The sequence below is a fragment of the Talpa occidentalis genome, unplaced genomic scaffold, assembly GCF_014898055.3.
Source record: "Talpa occidentalis isolate TD23 unplaced genomic scaffold, MPIMG_talOcc4v2.1 talOcc4.12, whole genome shotgun sequence".
NCBI lineage: Eukaryota > Metazoa > Chordata > Mammalia > Eulipotyphla > Talpidae > Talpa > Talpa occidentalis.
Window position 1 is genome coordinate 48,365,932 of NW_023601212.1, and position 23,500 is coordinate 48,389,431.

A 23,500-nucleotide genomic window follows, 5' to 3' on the forward strand; every position below is an offset into this window, starting at 1 on the left:
CTAAAAAGACCAATTACAAGCAGCAAAATTGAAATGGTAATCAAAAACCTCCCATGTAGGCTCTACTGGGAAATGTATTTTAAAATTGATTTGTTTCAGTGATTATGGTAGGCATTGTGCACATCAAACTAAAAAACAGAATAAAAGCAGGAGGTGAGACATAAAACACACCAGCATATTTAAGTCTATATTATCAGTGAGATGAGTTAAGGTGCTTAAACAGAAAAGAATGCCAGACCAAATGTGCAAATGTAGGTTCCAATTTTTCCTTATAGTAAAACTACATAAATGGGTTTAGTTGCCAAATACAGTTTTTTTCATATGTGTAACACAACTCATGATGATTCATTCAGGAAAAATAAAGAAAAATATTTGGGATGATATATGTTACTTGAGAAGAAATTATTCTTTAGCTATACACAGTTCCCCACTAAAAAACAGGAATTACTGATTATTTCTTTTTTAAATTTTATTTATGTATATAACAACTTGGTGTAGGTCTGAGGTGTGGGGGCTAATGGGATTCACCAGAGACAGAGTGGGGAACAGGATAGGTGGATCTACTGAAATACACTGCTGAGGGTGCAGTGGGTGAGACAGGAGAGGTCTGCTGTGCCATGTGTGTCAGCTCCCCAGCCTGCCCAGAACTGATAACAGCTTCATAGCACTGTCTTTAACCACTGCACTACCAGGGAGGCCCATATTTCTGAAACAAGTTTTGCAAAAACATTTTGGAAATAACATTGGAGTGACTGAGTATGTATCAGAGTAGAAAGCATACTAAAATGAGTTAAATAATTATATAGGGAATTTTATTGGCTAGAGGTCAAGGAAACGGAAAGTCCGGATATAAATATGAAAAAACAACTTCAGTTCCCTTATTGTGATGACACAATAGCAATTTCTGGGTCCAAGACTTTCAGCCCTGCACTCACAGGCATTTCTTCAGTCCCCAGACAATTTTTGTAATATAGCAGCCACTCCAAACAGTTTTTTCAGAGCCCCCTTTATGTCTTTGTTCCTTAGACTGTAGATGAAAGGATTCAGCATGGGTGTGACCACAGCGTACATCACCGAGGCTATTGCACTTGAATGTGAGCTGTGGGAAACGGCAGAACTAAGGTACACTCCAAAGGCAGTGCCATAAAATAAGGAGACAACTGAGAGGTGAGAGGCACAGGTGGAAAATGCTTTATGCTTCCCCTGAGCTGAAGTGGTTCTACGTATGGAGGAAAGTATTTTAGAGTAAGAGTAAAGGATCCCAGTGAGGGGCCCCCCAGCCAGGAACACCATTAGAAAATATATCACCAAGTCATTAAGAAAGGTGTCAGAACAGGAACACTGAAGAACCTGGTTGAGTTCACAGAAAAAATGGGGGATTTCCATGTTTGAACAGAAAGATAGTCGCAACACCATTAGGCTATGTATTAAGGGATTCAAGACACCCATGCTCCAGGACACCAGGACCAGCAGCCCACAGAGCCGGGGGTTCATGATGACTGTGTAGTGCAGCGGGTGGCAGATGGCCACAAAGCGGTCATAGGCCATCACGGTCAGCAGGAAGTCATCCAGCCCTGTAAAGAGTATGAAAAAATACATCTGGGTGATGCAGCCTTCAAAGTTTATGGCTTTGCTCTGTGTCTGGATGTTGACCAGCATCTTGGGGATGGTGGTGGAGGTGAAACAGATGTCCACAAAGGACAGGTTGGAGAGGAAGAAGTACATGGGGGTGTGGAGTTGGGAGTCTGATCTGAAGGCCAGGATGATGAGCAGGTTCCCCAACACAGTGATGAGGTACATGGAGAGGAAAAGCCAAAAAATGAGGGGCTGCATTTCTGGTTCCTCTGATAACCCCAGAAGAATAAATTCTGAACTTTGAGTATCATTCCTTGCTTCCATGTGGGCCAGGTGATGACTAGGAAAGAAAAAATAATGATTTATTTTTCACAAATGGGCATTACTCACTTCTAAGAAATGGTATTATGTATTTTTCTAGTGAAGAAATAAATACCAATATGATTTTATGGAATATTTCATTTTTACTTTATCTCTTGTGTCTCTCCAATTGGATGAGATCGTGTATTTTGTGGGTCTGGTAGTCTTAATCGGCCTTTTGGCCACCATTATTGTTACGTGCAGTTCTGTATTCCTCTACCAAGGTCAGAACTGCTCGGTCAATCAGTCATAGCAAAATCTTACAAGGTGCCTTTCAAATCAAGCAAGAGTAGAATGCTTGATCACTCTGTGAGGGGTATGCATCATGAGTTATGACTGGGAACGCTTGGGGGGCTGAGGACCAGTGTATGATAAGGGACCCCCCAGCTGATCAGCGGAATGCCTTGTTGATAACATTTAAACCAAGGCCGGGGTCTGGGGTCTGCTTTCGATTACAACACTTGGTCATCAAGCAGATAAGAATTACCTGGTCAGCAGACTCATGTTCCCCAGAAGCCCTAGATGAAAAATCTCATTCTTTAGTTTCAACCATCTTTTTCTCTTTGTTCTCCTAAAACACATGACTGATGCTGTAGGATTAGTCTGTCAATGAAAAAGCCACGATCTTCCTTGTTTAGCAGCATCCTGCATTGTGCAGCCTGCTCCATGTCTCCCATTTCTCTATCAGGGTGGTGTTGCCAACACAACAGGATGCCGAGAAATAAAACTCTGTAATTCATTGACTTAGAAACAATATCTAAGCGAATACAAGAACACATGATGTGTCAGATGGTGACTATTGCTATGAAAAAAAAAAGAGGACTGATGTAAGGAAAGTGAAGGTGAGGTGTTATCTTTTTTTACTTGGTGTTTAGGCAAAAGCTGTCAACAGGGCACATTTGAATAGAAACCTCAGGAAGGTGGGCAGGAGATGCAAAGTTGTCCAGGGAACTGTGTGCATGCAGGGAGAACACAGAGCAGAATTCTTGAGGAAGATACTATTTGTGTTTTTTTTTAAAAGGTTTTTTTTAAAGTTTATGCTACAAGAGCTGGGGTATAGGCCAGAAGTGTTGGGGTAGGGGTTGAGAGAATTCACCAGAGACAGAGTGGGGAGCAGACAGGCGGACTGACTGAAACACACTGCTGAGGGGAGCAGTGGGAAAGGCAGGAGAGGTCTGCCGCGCCATGTGGGTCTCCTCCCTCCCGGGGATCGAACTAGTGCTGCAGTGGTGTGGACAGCCTCATAGTGTTAGGGGGAAAAGGATGTCCTAAAGCTAATTCCATACAGGCTTTGTGGACTCCACCCCCACCCCAGGCCAAAGCCAAAGACACTGGGAACTCCAAATCCCATCACTACCAAAGGGAAGGTAGCCGGGACCTGAGGGTGGGGTTAAGCAGCCAGGTTGAGATAAAAAGCAGACACGTGGGCTTTGGGGCGGTTCCCCATTTTGGCTCTCCGCCATCTTGCAGCCTCCGGCCAGCTGAGAGTAACTTTGGGTTTCCAGGTCGGCGGATCGGGTAGGATGCATTAAAGACTGTATTTCCCTATTTTCTCCCTGAGTTGTACATTTTCCTTATTTCCTTTTTCCTTGTAAATAAACCTTTTATTAACCTTTCATGTGTGCCTGTAGAGGAGTATTCATAAGTCTCTTTTAAGTGCGAGGGTGAGGACCCACAGCCAGGAACCAGTTCAATATCGGGGCTGCTCTATAACAGCGGGAGGGGCCTCAGGAGGGGCCTGGTTACGTGGCGAAGGCCTTTGTCCTGAAGCCTCAGGAGTCTGTGCGGGAGGGGCCTCTTCACGTGGAGATGGCCTTTGTTCCGATGTGTTTAAGGTATTTAGTAAATGATATATATATATATATATATATTTTTTAATTTTGCCCTTTTGTAGTCCTTATGGGAAGGAGAACGTTTATTTTTTTTTTTTTGTACCATTAGCCTAGTTTTTGCCTTCACCATATTTTATTTATGGAGGGCGGCCTGTATTTGGTTTTGTATATTTTTAAAAGTTGACTTAAAAACGTTATGATTTTTATCTCTTACACTTAATAGTTAAATTAAAAGCCTGATTTTGTTGTTGCACTTGATTCTGCATGCTTTGAAAAGCTGGCTTAAAAGTTTGATTTTGTTGTTGTACTTGATACTGTATGTTTTGAAAAGCTGACTCAAAAGTTTGATTTTGTTGTTTTATAGTTAAGAGTTTGAATTTGTTGTAGTACATTGTTAGTATGTGAAGTATAACCACTACTTTTTATAGAAACAAGAATGTAGCACATGGCGCCTATGCACATTACCAAAAAAACACCCAGAAGCACACATTGTAAAGGGATGGCTTGTAAACCACCCACATATGTATATAGAAGTAAAATTATGTGTCATACACTAGGTTTAATTTAATTATTTACATTTATTAAACTGGTGGTAATATTTAACGGAAAAAGGCTACTTAAATTTAAGGCCAGAAAAAAACTGAAAGAACTTAGGTTAGGGATTAAACCACTGAAGTTTATGGTTGAGGCCACTTTTGGGTCAAAACCACACCCACAAGAGCCGTATGCGCGGAAAAAAAAAAAAAACAGACTTTTTAAGACGTGAAACAAAGAGTTTTGCTGTGAGTCCTGTAGACCTAATATGCTTTATGGTGACCAACACAAGAAAAATTATTTTGGGCTGGTCAACCACGGGTGAAGCTTGCAAAGCACGTTGGGCGCCAAGCTGTTATAGAGCAGCCCCGATATTGAACTGGTTCCTGGCTGTGGGTCCTCACCCTCGCGCTTAAAAGGGACTTATGAATACTCCTCTACAGGCACACATGAAAGGTTAATAAAAGGTTTATTTACAAGGAAAAAGGAAATAAGGAAAATGTACAACTCAGGGAGAAAATAGGAAAATACAGTCTTTAATGCATCCTACCCGATCCGCCGACCTGGAAACCCAAAGTTACTCTCAGCTGGCCGGAGGCTGCAAGATGGCGGAGAGCCAAAATGGGGAACCGCCCCAAAGCCCACGTGTCTGCTTTTTATCTCAACCTGGCTGCTTAACCCCACCCTCAGGTCCCGGCTACCTTCCCTTTGGTAGTGATGGGATTTGGAGTTCCCAGTGTCTTTGGCTTTGGCCTGGGGTGGGGGTGGAGTCCACAAAGCCTGTATGGAATTAGCTTTAGGACATCCTTTTCCACTTAACAATAGGTTGCTTTTTAACCCCTTGGGCCACCAGGGAGACCCTGTTTGTGATATATAAGGCACAAAAGGAAGCCAGTGCTTCAAGCTGAATGAACAAGCAAGAGGGAGATGATGAGAGATGGTGTCAGAGAGGTAGAGGGAAGAAGGGGCTCCCTGCTGCTCCCCAGGCTTCAAGAGCAGACACCCTCTACCATCTGCTGTTCCCTGCATTTTAGTAATGTTTCCAGGGAATTCCATGAATAAAAATGAATCTCTTCCTTATTTCACTAGTAATTTTACACTCTTGTGTCTGTTTTTAAGGTTTACTGTTTGGAGTGTGTGAGTTCTGGTACCCTTGTCCTGATAAGCAGAAATTTTCAAGAGCTTAAGAACTTATGGAATAAAGAATGTGAATAAGAGTGAAATTATGTTAAGAATAGTGGTTTCAAACAAGCATATAAAGCAAGGTAGAATGAAATCTAAAGCAGAAGGCAGGCAGATAAAGACAAACATCACATGGTCTCACTCATTTGTGTAACTGGAGAAACAGACTAGTGAGGGAAAGTGAAAAAGTGAACTTTTAGATTAAAGACCTATTAGTGGGTACCAGAGGGGAAAGGGGAGTGCTGGGGAAATTGGGACAACAGATTGGTGAAGGGCAGACGGATTTTTAGTTGTCAACTTAATGTAGAATTTTCACATGTTGAGTTTTAAAGACACACACCTGAAACTTGTACAGTGCTACAATGAAATATTATTCCAATAAAAAATTAATAGTTTAATGCCATCAGGATGGTCATGATTCAAAATTGAATTGCCAAAGCTGGTAAGTCAAACATATAAAAGAAGGGTTTTCTTTTTTCTTTTAAGATTTATTTATTTATTTATTTTATACGAGAACCAGGGAACAGTACAGATGTGCAGGAGGTTGAGAGAATTCACCAGAGAGAGCAAGGAACAGAACAGGCAGACTGATGAAATACACTGCTCAGGGGAGCAGCGGGCGGGACAGGAGAGGTCTGCTGTGCCATGTGGGACCCTCCAGCCGGGATGGAACCAATGCTGCAGAGGCTGCAGACAGCTTCACAGCGTGGCGCTCAACCGCCTGCACCACCATGGGAGGCCCTTTTTTCTCTTTTTCTTTCTTAATCTTTTTTTTTTTTAATTGAGGTAATATTGGTTTACAATGTTTGTATCTAGAGGTATTGCTCTCCCCCTGCAGGTGTTGCTACCACACCACACCCACCACCAAACACCTGAGGCCTCCAGCATAATCCACTGAGCTCCTTTCCCATTTTGTTTCTCCCCTCCCGCTCTGGTAGCCTTGGTTCTACAGTCAGAGTTCTAGGGTTTGTTAAAGGTTTGGTTTTATTCAGCTATTTGTTTTCTCTGTATTCCACATATAAGTGGAATTTGTCTGTATTTTTCTTTTTCCTCTGCCTTACTCAGAATGCATAATCTCTTCCATACATGTTGCTGCAAATGATAAGAGTTTGCTAAAAGAAATTTTTGAAATGGTTGAGGAAGCACTAGCTAAATTATAATTTCATGGTATTTATGATATTGCAGTGACAGCTCAACCATTCCTGTAAGAAAAAATTAAGAAAAGGCCATGGAAAAAGCCAGCCTGACTGTTAGATTTGCCCTCACAAAAAATACAAACACTGACAATTTCCCCCAAATACATCAATACATACATTGAAAGAATTGAATGAGAAACTGCAAAGTTGTTGCAAACAGCTCCAAACCTAGTTTGAATGAATGCAATGAAAGCAACAAGGAAAACACTCTGACTCCACAATGCAAAGGTTAAGGTCTTGCAAAGACAGTAACAACAGAGAAAACAAATGATGAACCACTTACAATAAAATAATTGTGAAGTACAATGGAACATTACTCAGCAATCAGAAAAAGATAAACTCATGCAATTTGCAGCAACATGGACAGAGGTGGAAGGGATCACGCTCAGCAAAATAAGCCAGAAAGAAAAAGAAAAATACTGGATGGTGTAACTCATAGCAGGAATTTAGGAAACCTAAATAAAGGATGAGGAAAAAGACTGATTATAGCAAAAATAAAAATCAAAGTCAACAAGCAACTATAAACCAGAGACACACTGGGGGGTTGGGGGGAGGAGGGTAGGAGGGCTTAGAGTCAAAATAAGGGGGGTGGGAATTGTACAGAGACTATAACCAAGATGAAAATGCATACATTGTGCAAAAATGAAAAATGATGTAAAAATACATAAAATAAAAAAATAAAAAAAAACAAATCCACTTAATATAAAGTGGTGAAAGGAAAAAAAAAAATGTGAAGTAAAGCTCTTTAATACACCGACCTTTGGGACCTCCTTGGTGGTGCAGTGGGTTGAGCACAGCACCATGAAGCTGTCCACAGCCTCTGCAGCGTGGTTTCTATCGCCGCCCCACCCCACCTTCAGGGAGAATCCACTCCAGTCTTGCCCGCTGCTCCCCTCAGCAGTGTCCTTGGTCCGTCTGCCTGTTCTGATCCCTGCTCTGTCTCTAGTGAATTCTCTCAACCTCCTACGCATCTGACCTGTACCCCAGTTCTTGCATAAATAAATAAATCTTAAAAGAAAGACGTAAAGCTGCCAGCAGCCTCTGCAGTGCGGGTTTGATCCTGGCCGGCCAAGGAGAGTCCCACATGGCGCAGCTGAGCTACCCTGCCTTGCCTACTGCTCCCCTCAGCAGTGTTTTCAGTCCATCTGCCTGTTCTGCTCCCCACTCTGTCTCTGGTGAATCCTCTCACCCTCTCCCACCTCTGGCCTATACACCAGCTCTTGTATAAAAATAAATAAATCTTAAAAATGATGTGAGAAATATATAAAAAAATAAAATAAAAAAATAAAAAAAAAATCTTAAAAAAAATACTCACCTTTGCTAGTAATTTATTTTTTCCCAGGTGGAAACCTTATAACCAAAGTAATAGAAAATACCATACATCTGTTTCAGGAACTAAAGTTGCATGACAGCATTTGCAAGCAAGCAGTTTCTGGACTTGATCTCCACTATATAGGAAAATTTTTGAATATACCCCATCTTAAAAGTAAAAAACAAAACAAAACAAAAGAAGCCCCTATTTCAGTCGATAACCTTTGGTTAATAATCTGTTAACCCACTCTCTTTAACTGCAAAACTCCGTGTACATACTCTTAAAAAGTCATTATAGTTATTTTTTAATTTTCATTCATTGTTGATTTTTATAAACTCTTTGATTTCTCCCCTCAGCTGTAGTCCCTATAGCTCTCCCACCACCACAGCACCCGTGACCCATCACCTTAGTCCCTTGTGCTCTCCCCTCCCCTGCTGTATGCCTGAGATCAAGTCCAGCTGGCAAATTTTGTCTTTTGTTGGACATATTCTATTTTTACTGGAAATGTTTCAAAATTCCCAATCTTTTTCCATTTGGCTTTCTAGTGATCATTTATGAGTACCTGATCTTTGTGATGCCTAGATTTTATTCATTCATTTGTCTGGAATCATACATGAATAATTAGTTAGGCAAGGATGCAAACAGGCAATCACAGGTGAATGTTCCTGGCCCACATATTCTCTGACCTTGTCGTTCAATCGCCACTGTGTTGGACTCACCCTGGTGGGATTTCTGAGAGAAAGGTCTCCGTGTGGAAGTCTGAATTTCCCATTGGATGGTAGTGATGGAGACTCAGGCTGTGTTCCAGACCAGGAGTAAAAAGGAATAAGAACTGGTCCCAAGCTAAACCTGGCTCCCTGAAAAACAGAACTGAAACCCAAATCAAAACCATGCCCCGTTTATCTCAAGGTTACGCACTGGACAGGAGGTATTTACAGCTTCCACCTGTGCTCCTTGGCACATTTCCCTCTTGTGCCCTCTCAGCACATGATTCCCTTCGGACACTGGTCTGCATTGAAAGGAAAATTTTCTGCTGATTGCTCCCAAGAGACTAGGTTGGAGAGAAGTGAATAGTTTCTTTTGTGTTGGGTTTTACTCTTTTTCCGTGAACGCATTTTCTGTCAAGAGGTCTAAATTTCCTAGCACCTTGTTGCTTTGGGGAGAAGATCAGGGTGAGGCCGGAATTCGCCAGAGACAGAGTTGAGAACAGAACAGGTGGATTTGTTGAAATACACTGCTAAGGGAAGCAGTGGTGAGATGGGAGAAGTCTGTGTGAGAAGGAGCATATGAGGGTCTCATTTCTACTCTTATCCCTGCTTCCTCAAGGGGCTGCCAGTTTGCACTAGTTACCTGCTGGGATTCCTGGTCTCTGATACTGGCTTTTCATGCAGAAACATGTTCTGGCTTTCTCTTTTGTGTCCCTAGAGCTGGGCTGGTTCTTCTGGTTGTGGTGGTAGGTTTTATGGCCTTGTCCAGAGGCAACCTTATCCATTCCCTTATCCATTCCAGCCTTCCTAAGCTGCCTGCAGGGTCAGGAGTGGGGGCTTACTTTTTAACCTAAATTGTACCCTGAAATTATCTCAAATCTCAGGCAAAGTTTTCTCCATATTTATGACTGAGGAACTTGTCTTGTTAGGTCCCTTGTGTTTTCAACGTATTGAATTTTGATGCGGGCACAGCCATGATATCTCTAGAAAATTGCTATTCTACTTTTCAACAAGAGGGAAATTGTGTCCTTTGATATAAATCTTGGGTACCAAACTCCTTTGCTTTATGACACATTTGTTATTATAACAGTTACAAATCTCTTACTTATATCACAACTTAAGAGATGTCATACACTCCCTCATTTCAACATGTTTGTTAAGTCTAAGAGATACACCTATTGAAGCATGATGATCTGAGCTAAACCTCCCAGGTTTTGTTTGATTTCATTTATAGAAAAGTCCATCTTATGGTGTGGAACTAAACTTCAGAAATGGAGCTTAGAGAGGTTTAATGATCTATTAATATTATAATTGAAGTAGGGATGATACTTTCAGTTTGATTTGTCAGAATGCCTCCAGTTCTCAAACTTTGTGGTAGCAGTTCATAGAAAGAGATAAAAGTTTTCAAGCAGATATTTGGAAGGATGCTGCTAAAAGCTGCAATACACAGGATAGCCCTGATACAAATGCTATTTTGCACAAAATTGACAATGAGAAGGTGAGAAGACCTTTTCGATACCAACACTTCTTCAATTAGCATAGGAGTCACCCAGGCTGCTAGTATAAATGTGGGTTCTGATTCAGCTGGGCTGGTGTGCCCACAATATGCATTTCTTTTCTTTTCTTTTTTTTCTTTTTGCATGAGCATACTTCTTCCTGAATACTTTTTTGTTTTATTATTATTACTTTTTATTTTATATGTTTTTGACATCACTTTTCATTTTTGCACAATGTATGGATTTTCATCTTGGTTTTAGTCCTCGTACAATTCCCACCACCTTTGCTTTGATCCTACTTCTTTCTCCAAGCCCACCCCACCCCATAGTGTGTCTCTGGTTTACAGTTGCTTATTGATTTTGATTTTTATGCTGTTATAATTAGTCTTTTTCCTGGTCCCTTATTTAGGTTTTCTAAATTCCTGATATGAGTGAGACCATCTGGTATTTTTCTTTTTCTTTTTCTTTCTGGCTTATTTCGCTGAGCATGATCCCTTCCACCTCCATCCATGTTGCTGCTAATTGCATGAGTTTATCTTTTTTGATTTCTGAGTAATATTCCATCGTGTATATGTACCACATCTTCTTGGTCCAGTCATCTATTTTTGGTCATTTGGGTTGTTTCCATAGCTTACCTATTGTAACTAGTGCTGCAATAAACATAGGGGTGCAGGTGCCCTTTTGAATTAATGTTTCTGTGTCCTTGGGTAAATAGTTAGGAGTGGAATTTTGGATCGCATGGAAGCTCCATCTTTAGTAGGTTGAGGAATCTCCATACAGCTTTCCATTGTGGTTGGACCAGTTTGCACTCCCACCAGCAGTGCAGGAGAGTTCCTTTTCCTTCACATTCTCATCAACATTTGTTGTTGTTTTTTTAATATGTGCCATTCTCACTGGTGTAAGATGGTATCTCGTAATTTTGATTTGCATTTCCCTGATTACAAGTGATGTTTAACATTTTTTCATATGCCTCTTGGCCATTTGCATTTCCTCCCTGGAGAAGTGTCTTTTTAGCTCTTCTGCCCATTTTTTTTTACTGGGTTATTTATTTTGTTTTTGTTGAGGCTTGTCAACTCTTTGTAGATTTTTTTTGTGATCAGTCCTTCATCATTAGTGTTGTGTGCACAATTTTCTCCCAATTAGTTGATGTCTCTTTGTTTTGGTTACTGTCTCTGTTGCTGTACAGAAGCTCTTTAATTTGATGTCATCCCAGTTGTTTATCTTTTCCTTTACTATCACTGCTTTGGGTGATGTGTCTTTAAAGATGTTACTGAGGTGTATGTCATATAGTGTTTCGCCTATATTTCCTTCTTTATATTTTATGGTTTCAGGCCTTATGTCTAGTTTTTTAATCTATTTTGAGTTGATTTTTGTGCATGGTGTGAGGTAGTAGTCAAGCTTCATTCTTTTGCATGTAGCAACCCAGTTTTTCCCAGCACCATTTAGAACAAATTTCTTTGCTGCATTGCATATTTTTTGCCTGTTTTTCAATGATTAGTTGACTGTAAATCTGTGGGTTATTTCTGGATTTTCTATTCAATTCCTTTGGTCTGTGTGTGTGTTCTTGTTCTATACCATGCAGTTTTGATTATTATGGCTTTGTAGTATAGCTTGCAGTCTGGGAGTGTGATACCTCCATTCCCTTCTTTTTTTTCAGGAAAGGTTTGTCTATTTGGGGTTTTTGTGGCTCCATATGAATTTCATCAATATTTGTTCAATTTCTTTGAAGAATATCATTGAAATTTTGATTGAAATAGCATTGAATCTGTAAATTGCTCTTGGTAGAATGGCCATTTTGATCATGTTAATTCTTCTAATCCATGAGCAGGGGATGTCTTTCCGTTTCTTTGTGTCTTCTTTTATTTCTTTTAACAGTGTTTTATAGTTTTTTCATATTGGTCCTTTACTTCTTTTGTTAGGTTTATTCCCAAGCATTTGATTTTTTTGTTTCAATAATGAATGGGGTGGTTTTCTTAATTTCTTCCTCAGATTTATTGTTTGTGTATAGGAAGGCTGCTGATTTATTTATTTATTTATTTATTTATTTTTTTAATAGAGGCATGTTTTATTTATTTATTTATTTATTCATTTGTTTGTTTTGTTTATACATGCACTGGGTACAGTCAGAAGCGCGGGAGGGTGAGAGAATTCACCAGAGCCAGAGCGGGGAGCAGAGCAGGCAGAAGGACCGAAGTACACTGCTGAGGGGAGCAGCGGGCAGCAGGAGAGGTCTGCGCGCCCTGTGGGACCCTCCTCCGGTGGCTGGGGAGCAGCCGGGGATCGAACCAGCGCTGCAGAGGCTGCGGGCAGCTTCGCAACCCAGCGCTCAACCGCTGCGCCACCGGGGAGGCCCTATTTTTTTATTTTTAATTTTTTAATTTTTTAAGAATTTTTTTTTATATTCCCCATACAATTGCACCCCCCTTATTTTCACCCCATACCTCCACTCCTGGCCCCAACCCATAGTGTGTCTCTGGTTATAGTTGCTTGTTGATTTTGATTTTTTATTTATTATAGCTATTCTTTTTCCTGGTCCCTTATTTAGGTTTTCTAGATTCCTGCTATGAGTGAGACCGTCTGGTATTTTTCTTTTTCTTTCTGGCTTATTTCGCTGAGCATTATCCCTTCCAGCTCCATCCATGTTGCTGCAAATTGCATGAATTTATCTTTTTTGATTGCTGAGTAATATTCCATTGTGTATATATAGCACATCTGCTTGGTCCAGTCATCTGTTTTTGGGCATTTGGGTTGTTTCCAAAGCTTAGCTATTATAAATAATGCTGCTATAAACATAGGGATGCTGGTGCCCTTTGGAATTAATGTTCAGGTGTCCTTTGGGTAAATAGTTAGGAGTGGAATTGTTGGATCATATGGAAGCTCCATCTTTAGTAGGTTGAGGAATCTCCATACAGCTTTCTGTTGTGGTTGGACCAGTTTGCACTCCCACCACCAGTGCAGGAGAATTCCATTTTCTCCACATCCTAGTCAAATTTTGTTGTTGCTAGTTTTTTAAATATGTGCCATTCTCACTGGTATAAGATGGTATCTCATGGTAGTTTTGATTTGCATTTCCCTAATTACAAGTGACGTTGAACATTTTTTGATATGCCTGTTGGCCATTGCATTTCCTCTTTGGAGAAGTTCCTTTTTAGTGCCTCTGCCCATTTGTTGACTGGATTATTTTCTTTGTTTTTGTTAAGTCTTGTCAGCTCTTTGTAGTTTTTAGTGATCAGTCCTTTATCATTAGTGTTGTATGCAAAAATTTTCTCCCAGTTGGTGGGGCTTCTCTTTGTTTTGGTTATTGTCTGTTTTGCTGTGCAGAAGCTCTTTAATTTGATGTAGTCCCAGCTGTTGATCTTTGCCTTCACTATCACTGCTTTTGGTGATGTGTCTGTCTGTAAAGATGTCTTTGAGGTGCATGTCATGTTGTGTTTCGCCTATATTTCCTTTTATATATTTTATGGTTTCAGGTCTTATGTCTCGTTCATTAATCCATTTTGAGTTGGTTATTGTTATGGTGTGGGGTAGTAGTCAAGCTTCATTCTTTTGCATGTAGCGACCCAGTTTTCTCAGCACCATTTACTGAACAAACTTTCTTTGCTCCAGTGCATATTCTTTGCTCCTTTTTCAAAGATTAGTTGACCATAAATCTGTGGGTTTATTTCTGGGTTTTCTATTTGGTTCCATTGGTCCATGTGTCTGTTCTTGTTCTAATACCATGCAGTTTTGATGATTATGTCTTTGTAGTATAGTTTGAATCTGGGAGTGCCCACATTCCCTCCTTTTTTTTTTTCAGGAGGGTTTTGGTTATTCAGGGTTTTTGGTGGCTCCATATGAATTTCATCAATATTTTTTCTAATTCTTTGAATAATGACATTGAAATTTTTGTTGGAATAGCATTAAATCTGTAGATTGCTTTTGGTAGGATGGCCATTTTGATGATGTTAATTCTTCCAATCAATGAGCAGGGGATGTCTTTTCATTTCTTTGTGTCTTCTTCTATTTCTTTTAGAAGTGTTTTGTAGTTTTCTTTAGATAGGTCCTTTCTTTTGTTAAGTTTGTTCCCAAGTATTAGATTTTTTTTGTATCAATAATAAAAGGAGACTCTCCGACCGGCAGAGAGGGAGAAAAACAACAAACCAAAACAACCAACAAGAACAAACTACGCAGCAAGCGGGACCGTGAGTGGAAAGGAACTATTGCAGCCACCACACCCCGTGAACGGGAGCTGAGGCGAACCCTGCAGGATTCGCCGCGGTGAGCAAACGGCTCTGGGCGCCATTAGAGAAGAACAAAGACCCCGGGAGACGCGCACACAGCCCGGGCTGCCGGTAAGCTTGCGCGGAAACGTGGCGCGCTCGGGGAGCTTGAAAAGCAAGTGCAGACCGGAATCGCGGCTGCCCAGGTACCCGCGCCTGCGACCTAGGCTTGCGGGGAGACGACCTAGGCTTGCGGGGAGACGCGCGGAGGTCCTCACTGAGGTGAAGGTCCCTCCCTGAGTGAGCAGGAACCAGGCACCCGGGCACGGGAGCTGTGCAAAAGGCGCCATTCCTGCGCCACAGAACTGGGCTACAGCACACGTCCTGGAACTGAGGGCTTTGAACTGAGACCCGGGGCACGAAAATTCGGGGCGTGGGTTCTCCACGACGGTGGGGCACAAGGCAGACACAGCACCCCAAAGCTGTTGAGGTGTACCCTACCATTCCCGCTCTGTTCCCTGTCCCACGGGGTGGGGGGGACGAAAAACAGCCCCCCAAGGACAATAGGAGAGATCTCTGGCGCCACCTAGTGACCAGGAAAAAAAAGTCACTAACACCCCATAGAACAGGAAATTTCTTAAGACTGCTTGAAAAGGGCAGAAGGCTTCTGCAGTGGCCAGCCGGGAAGTTATTCCACGCCAGGCCCCTTCCGACCAGCAGTCTGAGCCCACAGAGGGAGCAGGCACCCACGTCCGGGGCAGACCGGGGGCGCAGAAGAGTGTGCCTGAAACCGGAGGCGCAGGGACTGCATCCCGCTTCGCCATTTGAGAACAGGGACATTTCTTCAGTAAAAACTGCCTAAAACCAGCAGAAAGCTCCCCCAGAAGGCAGAGATGGCTCCTGGAAGAGCCAGAGGGGAGCGGAGAAGTTCACCCAAGATGCCAGTCAGTCCGAGCATCACAGTGTCCCAACGCATATGACAAATTAGAAAACAGACAGTAGGGAGTAGAAGAACCACACGCAACCTAACAACTCCTCAGGAAAGAAGCACACCACAAAAAGAAAACCACTCCCCAGACTGCAACGACAGCAACTTGGAAGAACTTCTGAGCCTTCCAGAAAGAGAATTTAAAATTGCCATGATTAAAAAAGTGATAGATCAGAAGAAGGAAATTGAGTCCCTAAAGAGGGAAAACAATGGTCAGAAGAATGAAATTGAGTCCCTAAAGAGGGAAGTAAAAGAAATGCAGGAGATCAAAGAATTAATGGAGGAACTAAAGAACTCCGGGAAAAGCAAGGAAAGCAGAATAGATGAAATGGAAGAACGAATAAGTACTCTTGAAGACACAGAAATAAAAAGAACCAAAACAGAAAAGGAAAGAGAAGTACGAAGGAAAAAGAATGAAGAAAGACTTCGAGAACTATCTGACTCCATGAGGAAAGGAAATATAAGAGTTATAGGAATTCCAGAAGGAGAGGAGAGAGATGTAGGAACAGAGAAAATATTCCAGGAGATAATTGAAGAGAACTTCCCAAATGCGAAGAAGGAGCTGAAAATTGATATACAAGAAGGAAGAAGAACACCAAACTTCCATGACGAAAGGAAAAACACAGCAAGACACATAATAGTAAAGCTCCCAAGAAGCCAGGACAAGGAAAAAATAATGAAGCTGACAAGAGGGAAGAAACAGATAACATTCAAAGGAAAACCAATCAGGCTGACATCAGACTTCTCTGAAGAAACACTACGGGCAAGGAGAGAGTGGAGGGACATAGTCAACAGACTCCAAGAAAACAGATGCCAACCAAGAATACTCTATCCCGCAAAGCTCTCTTTCCTCCATGAAGAAAGAATATGGACCTTCCCAGACAAAGAGAAACTCTGGAATTTCATTACGAATAAACCCCCACTCCAAAAAATACTACAAGGAATCCTAAAGCCAGAACCTCAGAGGGACGAATAACAACGAAAGAAGACCAAAAAAAAAAAAAGTTATTAAAAGAATAAATAAAATCAAAGGAAAGACAAACATAATGGCAAATACAGATGCTAACATATCAATATTAACTCTAAATGTAAATGGACTAAACTCTTCAATAAAAAGACACAGAGTTGCAGCCTGGATTAAGAAACAAAACCCAACCTTTTGCTGTCTCCAGGAAACACATTTAGCTACAAAAGATAAAAATAGGCTCAAATCAAAGGATGGAAAACAATCCTACAAGCAAATGGGCCAAAAAAGAAAGCAGGAACAGCTATACTTATATCAGATAAAACAGACTTCAAACTCAAAAAAATAAAAAGAGACCCCAATGGTCACTACATTATGATTAAGGGGACAATACTTCAAGAAGAAATAACACTCATTAACATATACTCACCAAACGAAAGAGCACCAAAATATATCAGACAACTGTTGTCCTCTCTGAAAACAGACATCAGAGAAAACACATACGTAGTGGGAGACTTCAATACACACTATCAACAATGGATAGATCAACAAGACAAAAAATAAGTAAAGAAACTAAAGCTCTAAATAAGGACCTAGAGCATTTGGGCTTAACAGACATCTATAGAACACTAAACCCAAAAAAAACAGAGTACACATTTTTCTCAAGCGCACATGGATCATTCTCCAGGATCGATCACATACTGGGGCACAAGACAAACATCAACAGATACACCAAGATTGAAATCATACCAACCATCTTTTCTGACCACGAAGGCATCAAACTAGAAATAAATCATAAAAAGAAGGCAAGGAACTATCCTACCTCATGGAGATTAAAAGCCACACTACTGGAAGACCACTGGACTAATGAGGAGATCAAAGAAGAAATTAAAAAATTCTTTGAATTGAATGACAAGGAGGACACCAATATCCTAAATGTATGGGATGCAGCAAAAGCAGTAATAAGAGGAAAATATATGGCAATAGAAGCTCACATCAAAAAACAAGAAAGAACTCAAAGAAACAACCTAATCTCGAAGCTCAAAGATCTAGAAAAAGAACAACAAAAAACCCCAAATCCAGTAGAAGAAAAGAAATAATAAAAACCAAAGCAGAAATAAATGAAATTGAAACTAAAAAAACAATCCAAAAGATCAATGAAACAAGAGCTGGTTCTTTGAAAAAATCAATAAAATAGACAAACCCCTAGCCAGGCTCACAAAGGAAAAAAGGGAGAAAGCACAAATACACAGGATCATAAATGAAAGAGGAGAATCACAACGGACACAGCAGAAATCAAAAGAATAATCAGTAACTACTATGAACAGTTATATGGAAACAAGTTCAACAATCTAGAGGAGATGGACAAATTCCTACAACTCTACAATCACCCAAAGCTAGATAAAGAAGAAATAGAACACCTAAACAGACCAATTACAAGCAGCGAAATTGAAATGGTAATCAAAAACCTCCCCCAAAACAAAAGCCCAGGACCTGATGGATTTACAAATGAATTCTACCAAACATTCAGAGACGAATTAGTGCCTATCCTTCACAAACTCTTCCAAAAAATTGAGAAGGAAGGGACAATACCAAACACGTTCTATGAAGCCAATATTACACTAATACCAAAACCGAATAAGGACAACACAAAAAAGGAAAAGTATAGGCCAATCTCCCTAATGAACACTGATGCAAAAATCCTCAATAAAATTTTAGCTATCAGAATCCAACAATGTATCCATAAGATAATTCACCACGACCAAGTTGGATTCATTCCAGGGGCACAAGGATGGTTTAACATCCGAAAATCAATCAACGTTATCCAACACATCAACAAAAAGAAATATAAAAACCATATGATAATATCAATAGATGCTGAGAAAGCTTTCGACAAAGTGCAACACCCATTCATGATAAAAGCCCTTGAAATTCTTGGGATACAAGGAACATACCTCAACATCATAAAGGCCATCTATGACAAGCCAACAGCCAGTATCATTCTCAATGGTGAAAAGCTGAAAGCAATTCCATTAAGATCTGGAACAAGACAAGGATGTCCACTCTCACCACTGCTTTTCAATATAATACTGGAAGTCCTAGCCAGAGCAATAAGACAAGAGAAAGACATACAAGGAATCCAAATAGGAAAAGAAGAAGTCAAACTATCACTATTTGCAGATGATATGATAATATACATAGAGAACCCCAAAATCTCCACAGAAAAACTAATTCAACTCATCAGTCAGTTCAGTAAAGTGGCAGGATACAAAATCAACACGCAAAAGTCAGTAGCCTTCCTATACACAAACAATAAATCTGAAGAAGAAGAAATCAAAAAAACACCCCTTTTATTATTGAAACAAAAAAAATCAAATATTTGGGAATAAATCTAACAAAAGAGGTAAAGGACCTATACAAAGAAAACTATAAAACACTGTTAAAAGAAATAGAAGAAGACACAAAGAAATGGAAAGACATCCCCTGCTCATGGATTGGAAGAATAAACATTATTAAAATGGCCATCCTACCAAAAGCGATATACAGATTCAATGCTATTCCAATCAAAATCTCAATGGCATTCTTCAAAGAAATAGAACAATTATTGATGAAATTCATATGGAATCACCAAAAACCCCGAATAGCCAAAGCTCTACTGAAAAAAAAAGAAGGAAATGGAGGCATCACACTCCCAGATTTCAGGCTATACAACAAAGCCATAATCATCAAAACTGCATGGTATTGGAACAAGAACAGACATACAGACCAATGGAATCGAATAGAAAATCCAGAAATAAACCCACAGATTTATGGTCAACTAATCTTTGACAAAGGAGCAAAGACTATGCATTGGAGCAAAGAAAGTTTGTTCAATAAATGGTGCTGGGAAAACTGGGTCGCTACATGCAAAAGAATGAAGCTTGACCACTACCTCACACCATACACAAAAATCAACTCAAAATGGATTAAAGAACTAGACATAAGACCTGAAACCATAAAATACATAGAAGGAAATATAGGCGAAACACTACGGGATTTGCACATCAAAGACATCTTTACAGACACATCACCCAAAGCAGTGATAGTGAAGGCAAAGATAAACAGCTGGGACTACATCAAATTAAAGAGCTTCTGCACAGCAAAAGAGACAATAACAAAAACAAAGAGAAATCTCACCAACTGGGAGAACATTTTTGCACCCAACACTAATGATAAAGGACTGATCACAAAAATCTGCAAAGAGCTGATGAGACTCAGCAACAACAAAGAAAATAATCCAGTCAAAAAATGGGCAGAAGAGCTAAAAAGAAACTTCTCTGAAGAGGAAATGCAAATGGCCAACAGACATATGAAAAAATGTTCAACATCACTTGCAATCAGGGAAATGCAAATCAAAACTGCCATGAGATACCATCTCACACCAGTGAGAATGGCACATATTAAAAAAACTAGCAACAACAAATGTTGGCGAGGATGTGGAGAAAAAGGAACTCTTCTGCACTGTTGGTGGGAGTGCAAACTGGTCCAACCACTATGGAGAGCTGTGTGGAGATTTCTGGACCTACTAAACATAGAGCTTCCATATGATCCAGCAATTCCACTCCTAGGTATTTACCCAAAGGACACAGAAACATCAATTCCAAAGAGCACCTGCACCCCTATGTTTATAGCAGCACTGTTTACAATAGCTAAGCTTTGGAAACAACCCAAATGCCCAAAAGTAGATGACTGGATCAAGAAGATATGGTACATATATACCATGGAATATTACTCAGCATTCAAAAAAGATAAACACATGCAATTTGCAGCAACATGGATGGCGCTGGAAGGGATCATGCTCAGCGAAATAAGCCAAAAAGAAAAAGAAAAATACCGGATGGTCTCACTCATAGCAGGAATCTAGAAAACTTAAATAAGGGACCAGGAAAATGAATAACTATAAGAAAGTGAAAATCAAAATCAACAAAAAACTATGAACCAGAGACACTTTTTGGGGGGTGGGGGGCGGGAGGGGAAGGATTGGGGTCAGAATGGGGCGTTTGCAATTGTATGGGGGAATATAAAAATAAAATTTAAGATTTTAAAAAAAAAAAAAAGGAGTGGTTTTCTTGATTTTTTCTTCTTGAGATTTATTGTTTGTGTATAGGAAGGCTACTGATTATTGTGTGTTGATTTTGTATCCTGCCACTTTACTAAACTAATTAGTTTTCTGTGGAGTTTTTGGATTTCTCTATGTATATTTTCATATCATCTGTGAATAGTGATAGTTTGACTTCTTCCTTGCCTAATTGGATTCCCTGTATATCTTTCTCTTGTCTTATTGCTCTGGCTAGGACTTCCAGTATAATTTTGAGAAGCAGTGGTGAGAGTGGACATCCTTGTCTTGTTCCAGATCTTAATGGGAATGTTTCCAGCTTTTCAGCATCAGGGATGATATTGGCTGTGGGCTTGTCATATATGGCCTTTACGATGTTGAGGTATGTTCCTTGTATCCCGAGAATTTCAAGGGCCTTTGTCTGAAATGATTTTTTTCCTTTTTGTTTTCTTTCTGCTTTTTAATCATGATGTTCATTAATTCTGTATCTGATAGGCTGAGTAGTTCTTCCATGTCATTGTTGAGCTCTGGTGCCTGTATTTCTTTTTGTGGGGTGTCCTGCTGCTGGCTTGCTTGGTTATTTATATTTTTACTTCTCCCTGTTGTTTGCTTTCTAATTAGTTCTATGCACTGGGACGTTGTGCCACTGGTGTTTGTGGGCATCTCTTTGGAGTGCTCCTTTAGGGGTGTTGGAAACTGTTTACCAGACTGAGACCAGCACTGGTAGGCCAAAACTCCACCAGGGTGTTGATGCTGTGTTGCTGGGCACTGTCCCTTACAGTTCCCTCCCTCTGTATTTACTCAGTTCCAACAGGGAATCAGCTAGTTGGTGATTTTGTTCTGGTCACAAGGTGGCACCAGGGACCTGTACTTGCTGACCTGTGCTTTTTCCCAGTGGTAAAGGAGAGGGTATGGAGGGGAGCACTTCAACACAGGGGCTCTTACTCAAGCTGGGTGCTGTTTTGCCCCATGTTCACTGGGTGCTGTGCTCACAGCTGTATGGTTCCTGAGCCCTGAATTCTGCACTCTAGGTCTCAGTTCCAGGGCTATCAGATCCAAAATGCTGGCTGTCACCCTGTGCAGTGCCTGCTGCTATTCGCGGCCCATGCCCCGGAGGGAGGATCCTGCGCCAGCTCTCAGCTCCAGGATGGGGTTGCTCCATTCTTATTTCCCTCCTTAACCCCATTTGTGTGGTCCACACTCTCTCAGAGCCTGAGGGTGTTTTGGGAATCCCTGGTTTCCATCAGGATGTTGGTGATTTTTTTCCTAGTCACTAGGTGGCGCCAGAGATCTTTCCTAGTGTCCCTCCAGAACTGTTTTTTCCCAGTGGGTCCGGGAAAACAGAGTGGGAGTGGTGTGGAGCGCCTCAATGGTGTGGTGGTGCTGTGTCTGTCCTGTGCCCCACCATTGTGGGGATCCCGTGCCCCGAATTTGGTGGCCTGGGTCTCAGTTCCAAAGCCCTCAGATCCAGGATGTGGGCTGTAGCCCAGTTCAGTGTCCGCAGAAACGGTGCCTTTTGCACCCCACTTCTGTTTCCGGGCGCCTGGTTTCTGATTACTCAGTGAGAGACATTCACCTCAATGAGAGCTCCAGCGGTCTCCCTGCAAGCTTAGGTCATAGGCGTGGGGATCTGGGCAGCTGAGATCCGCGATCCTTGATCCGCTTATGCTTTTCAACTGTGCAGCTTTTCCTTACAAGCTTACCAGCTGGCCTTGGGCTATTTGTAGGTCTCCTAGGAATCTGGAGTTTTTGTTTTTCTCTAATGGCACCTGGAGCTGTTCGCTCACCTCTGTGGGAATTCCTCCACAGTTCTCCACAGTTCCAGTTCACAGGGTGTGGTGCCTGAAATTGTTCCTTTTCACTCACAGTCTTGCTTGATGCGTAGTTTGTTCTTGTTGGTTGTTTCAGTTTTTTTTTTTTTTTAGGTTTTTTTTTCCTCCTTTCTGTTGGTGGAAGAGTGGGGACTTTGTGGGTGGGGGAGGGTAGCAGGATTCTGAGCTTTCCTCCCTTCTAGTCCTCTTTTATGGCAACTTTCTTCACTGGGAAGTTTGCCAGAGTTTCCCGTTTATCTTCTGTGATCCAGTTCTGGCAGGGACCTGCCGCTTTTCCTCCCTATTCACTTTTTTTTTTAATGGGAAGTCTTACTTGCAGTGTTTCCTTGCCACCATGTTGATCCTGTGGCTACTGATTTTTTGTGTTGATTTTGTATCCTGCTACTTTACTAAACTGATTGCTTAGTTTTTCTGTGGAGTTTTTTTGGGTTCTCTGTGTATATTATCATAATATCCTTGTCTTGTTCCAGATCTGAATGGAAATGCTTTCAACTTTTCACCATGAGAATGATATTGGCTATAGGTTTGTCATTTATGGCCTTTATGATGTTGAGGTATGTTCCTTGTATCCCAAAAATTTCAAGGGCCTTTATTATAAATGGGTGTTTTACTTTGTTGAAAGATTTCTTAGCATCTATTGATATGATCCTATGGTTTTTATATTTCTTTTCATTGATGTGTTGGATTACATTGATTGATTTTTGGATATTGAACCATCCTTGTGTCCCTGGAATAAATCCTACTTGGTTGTGGTAAATTATCTTATGGATACATTGTTGGATTCTGTTAGCTAAAATTTTATTGAGGATTTTTGCATCAGTGTTCATTGGAGAGATTGGCCTGTAGTTATCTTTATTTGTGTTGTCCATGTTCAGTTTTGGTATTAGTGCAATGTTGGCTTCATAGAATGTGTTTGGTATTATCCTTTACTTCTCAGTTATTTGAAGAATAGGCACTGGTTTATTTCTGAACATTTGGTAGAATTCATTTGTAAATCCATCTGGTCCTGGGCTTTTGTTTTTGGGGAGGGTTTTGCTTATTGTTTCAATTTCAAAGCTTGTAATTGGTCTGTTTAGCTGTTCTATTTCTTTTTAATCTAGCTTTGGATGATTGTAAAGTTGTAGGAATTTGTCTATCTCTTCTAGATTGTTGAACTTGTTTGCATATAACTGTTCATAGTAGTTTCTGATTATTCTTTTGTTTCTTCTGTGTCTGCTGTGACTTTTC

General features: G+C 40.7%; 1 protein-coding gene across 1 annotated transcript; it reads right to left on the minus strand.

Moving 5' to 3' along the window:
• Window positions 1–811: 811 nt before the first annotated feature.
• On the minus strand, window positions 812–8,828 carry LOC119241163 (olfactory receptor 7A10-like). Its single transcript, XM_037506268.2, has 2 exons — window positions 8,711–8,828; window positions 812–1,915 (listed from the first exon to the last, which is right to left on the minus strand). Exons 1-2 carry the CDS (start codon window positions 8,761–8,763, stop codon window positions 946–948), a joined length of 1,023 nt encoding a protein of 340 aa, XP_037362165.1. The 5' UTR covers window positions 8,764–8,828; the 3' UTR covers window positions 812–945.
• Between the last annotated feature and the right edge of the window lie 14,672 nt (window positions 8,829–23,500).

Coding starts and splice junctions, on each gene's coding strand:
- LOC119241163 (XM_037506268.2), bottom strand. CDS start 8,763: ATGGGAAATTCAGACTTCCACACGGAGACCTTTCTCTCAGAAATCCCA. Junction 1,916..8,710: donor CTCTCAGAAATCCCACCAGG/GTGAGTCCAACA, acceptor TTTCTTTCCTAG/TCATCACCTGGCCCACATGG.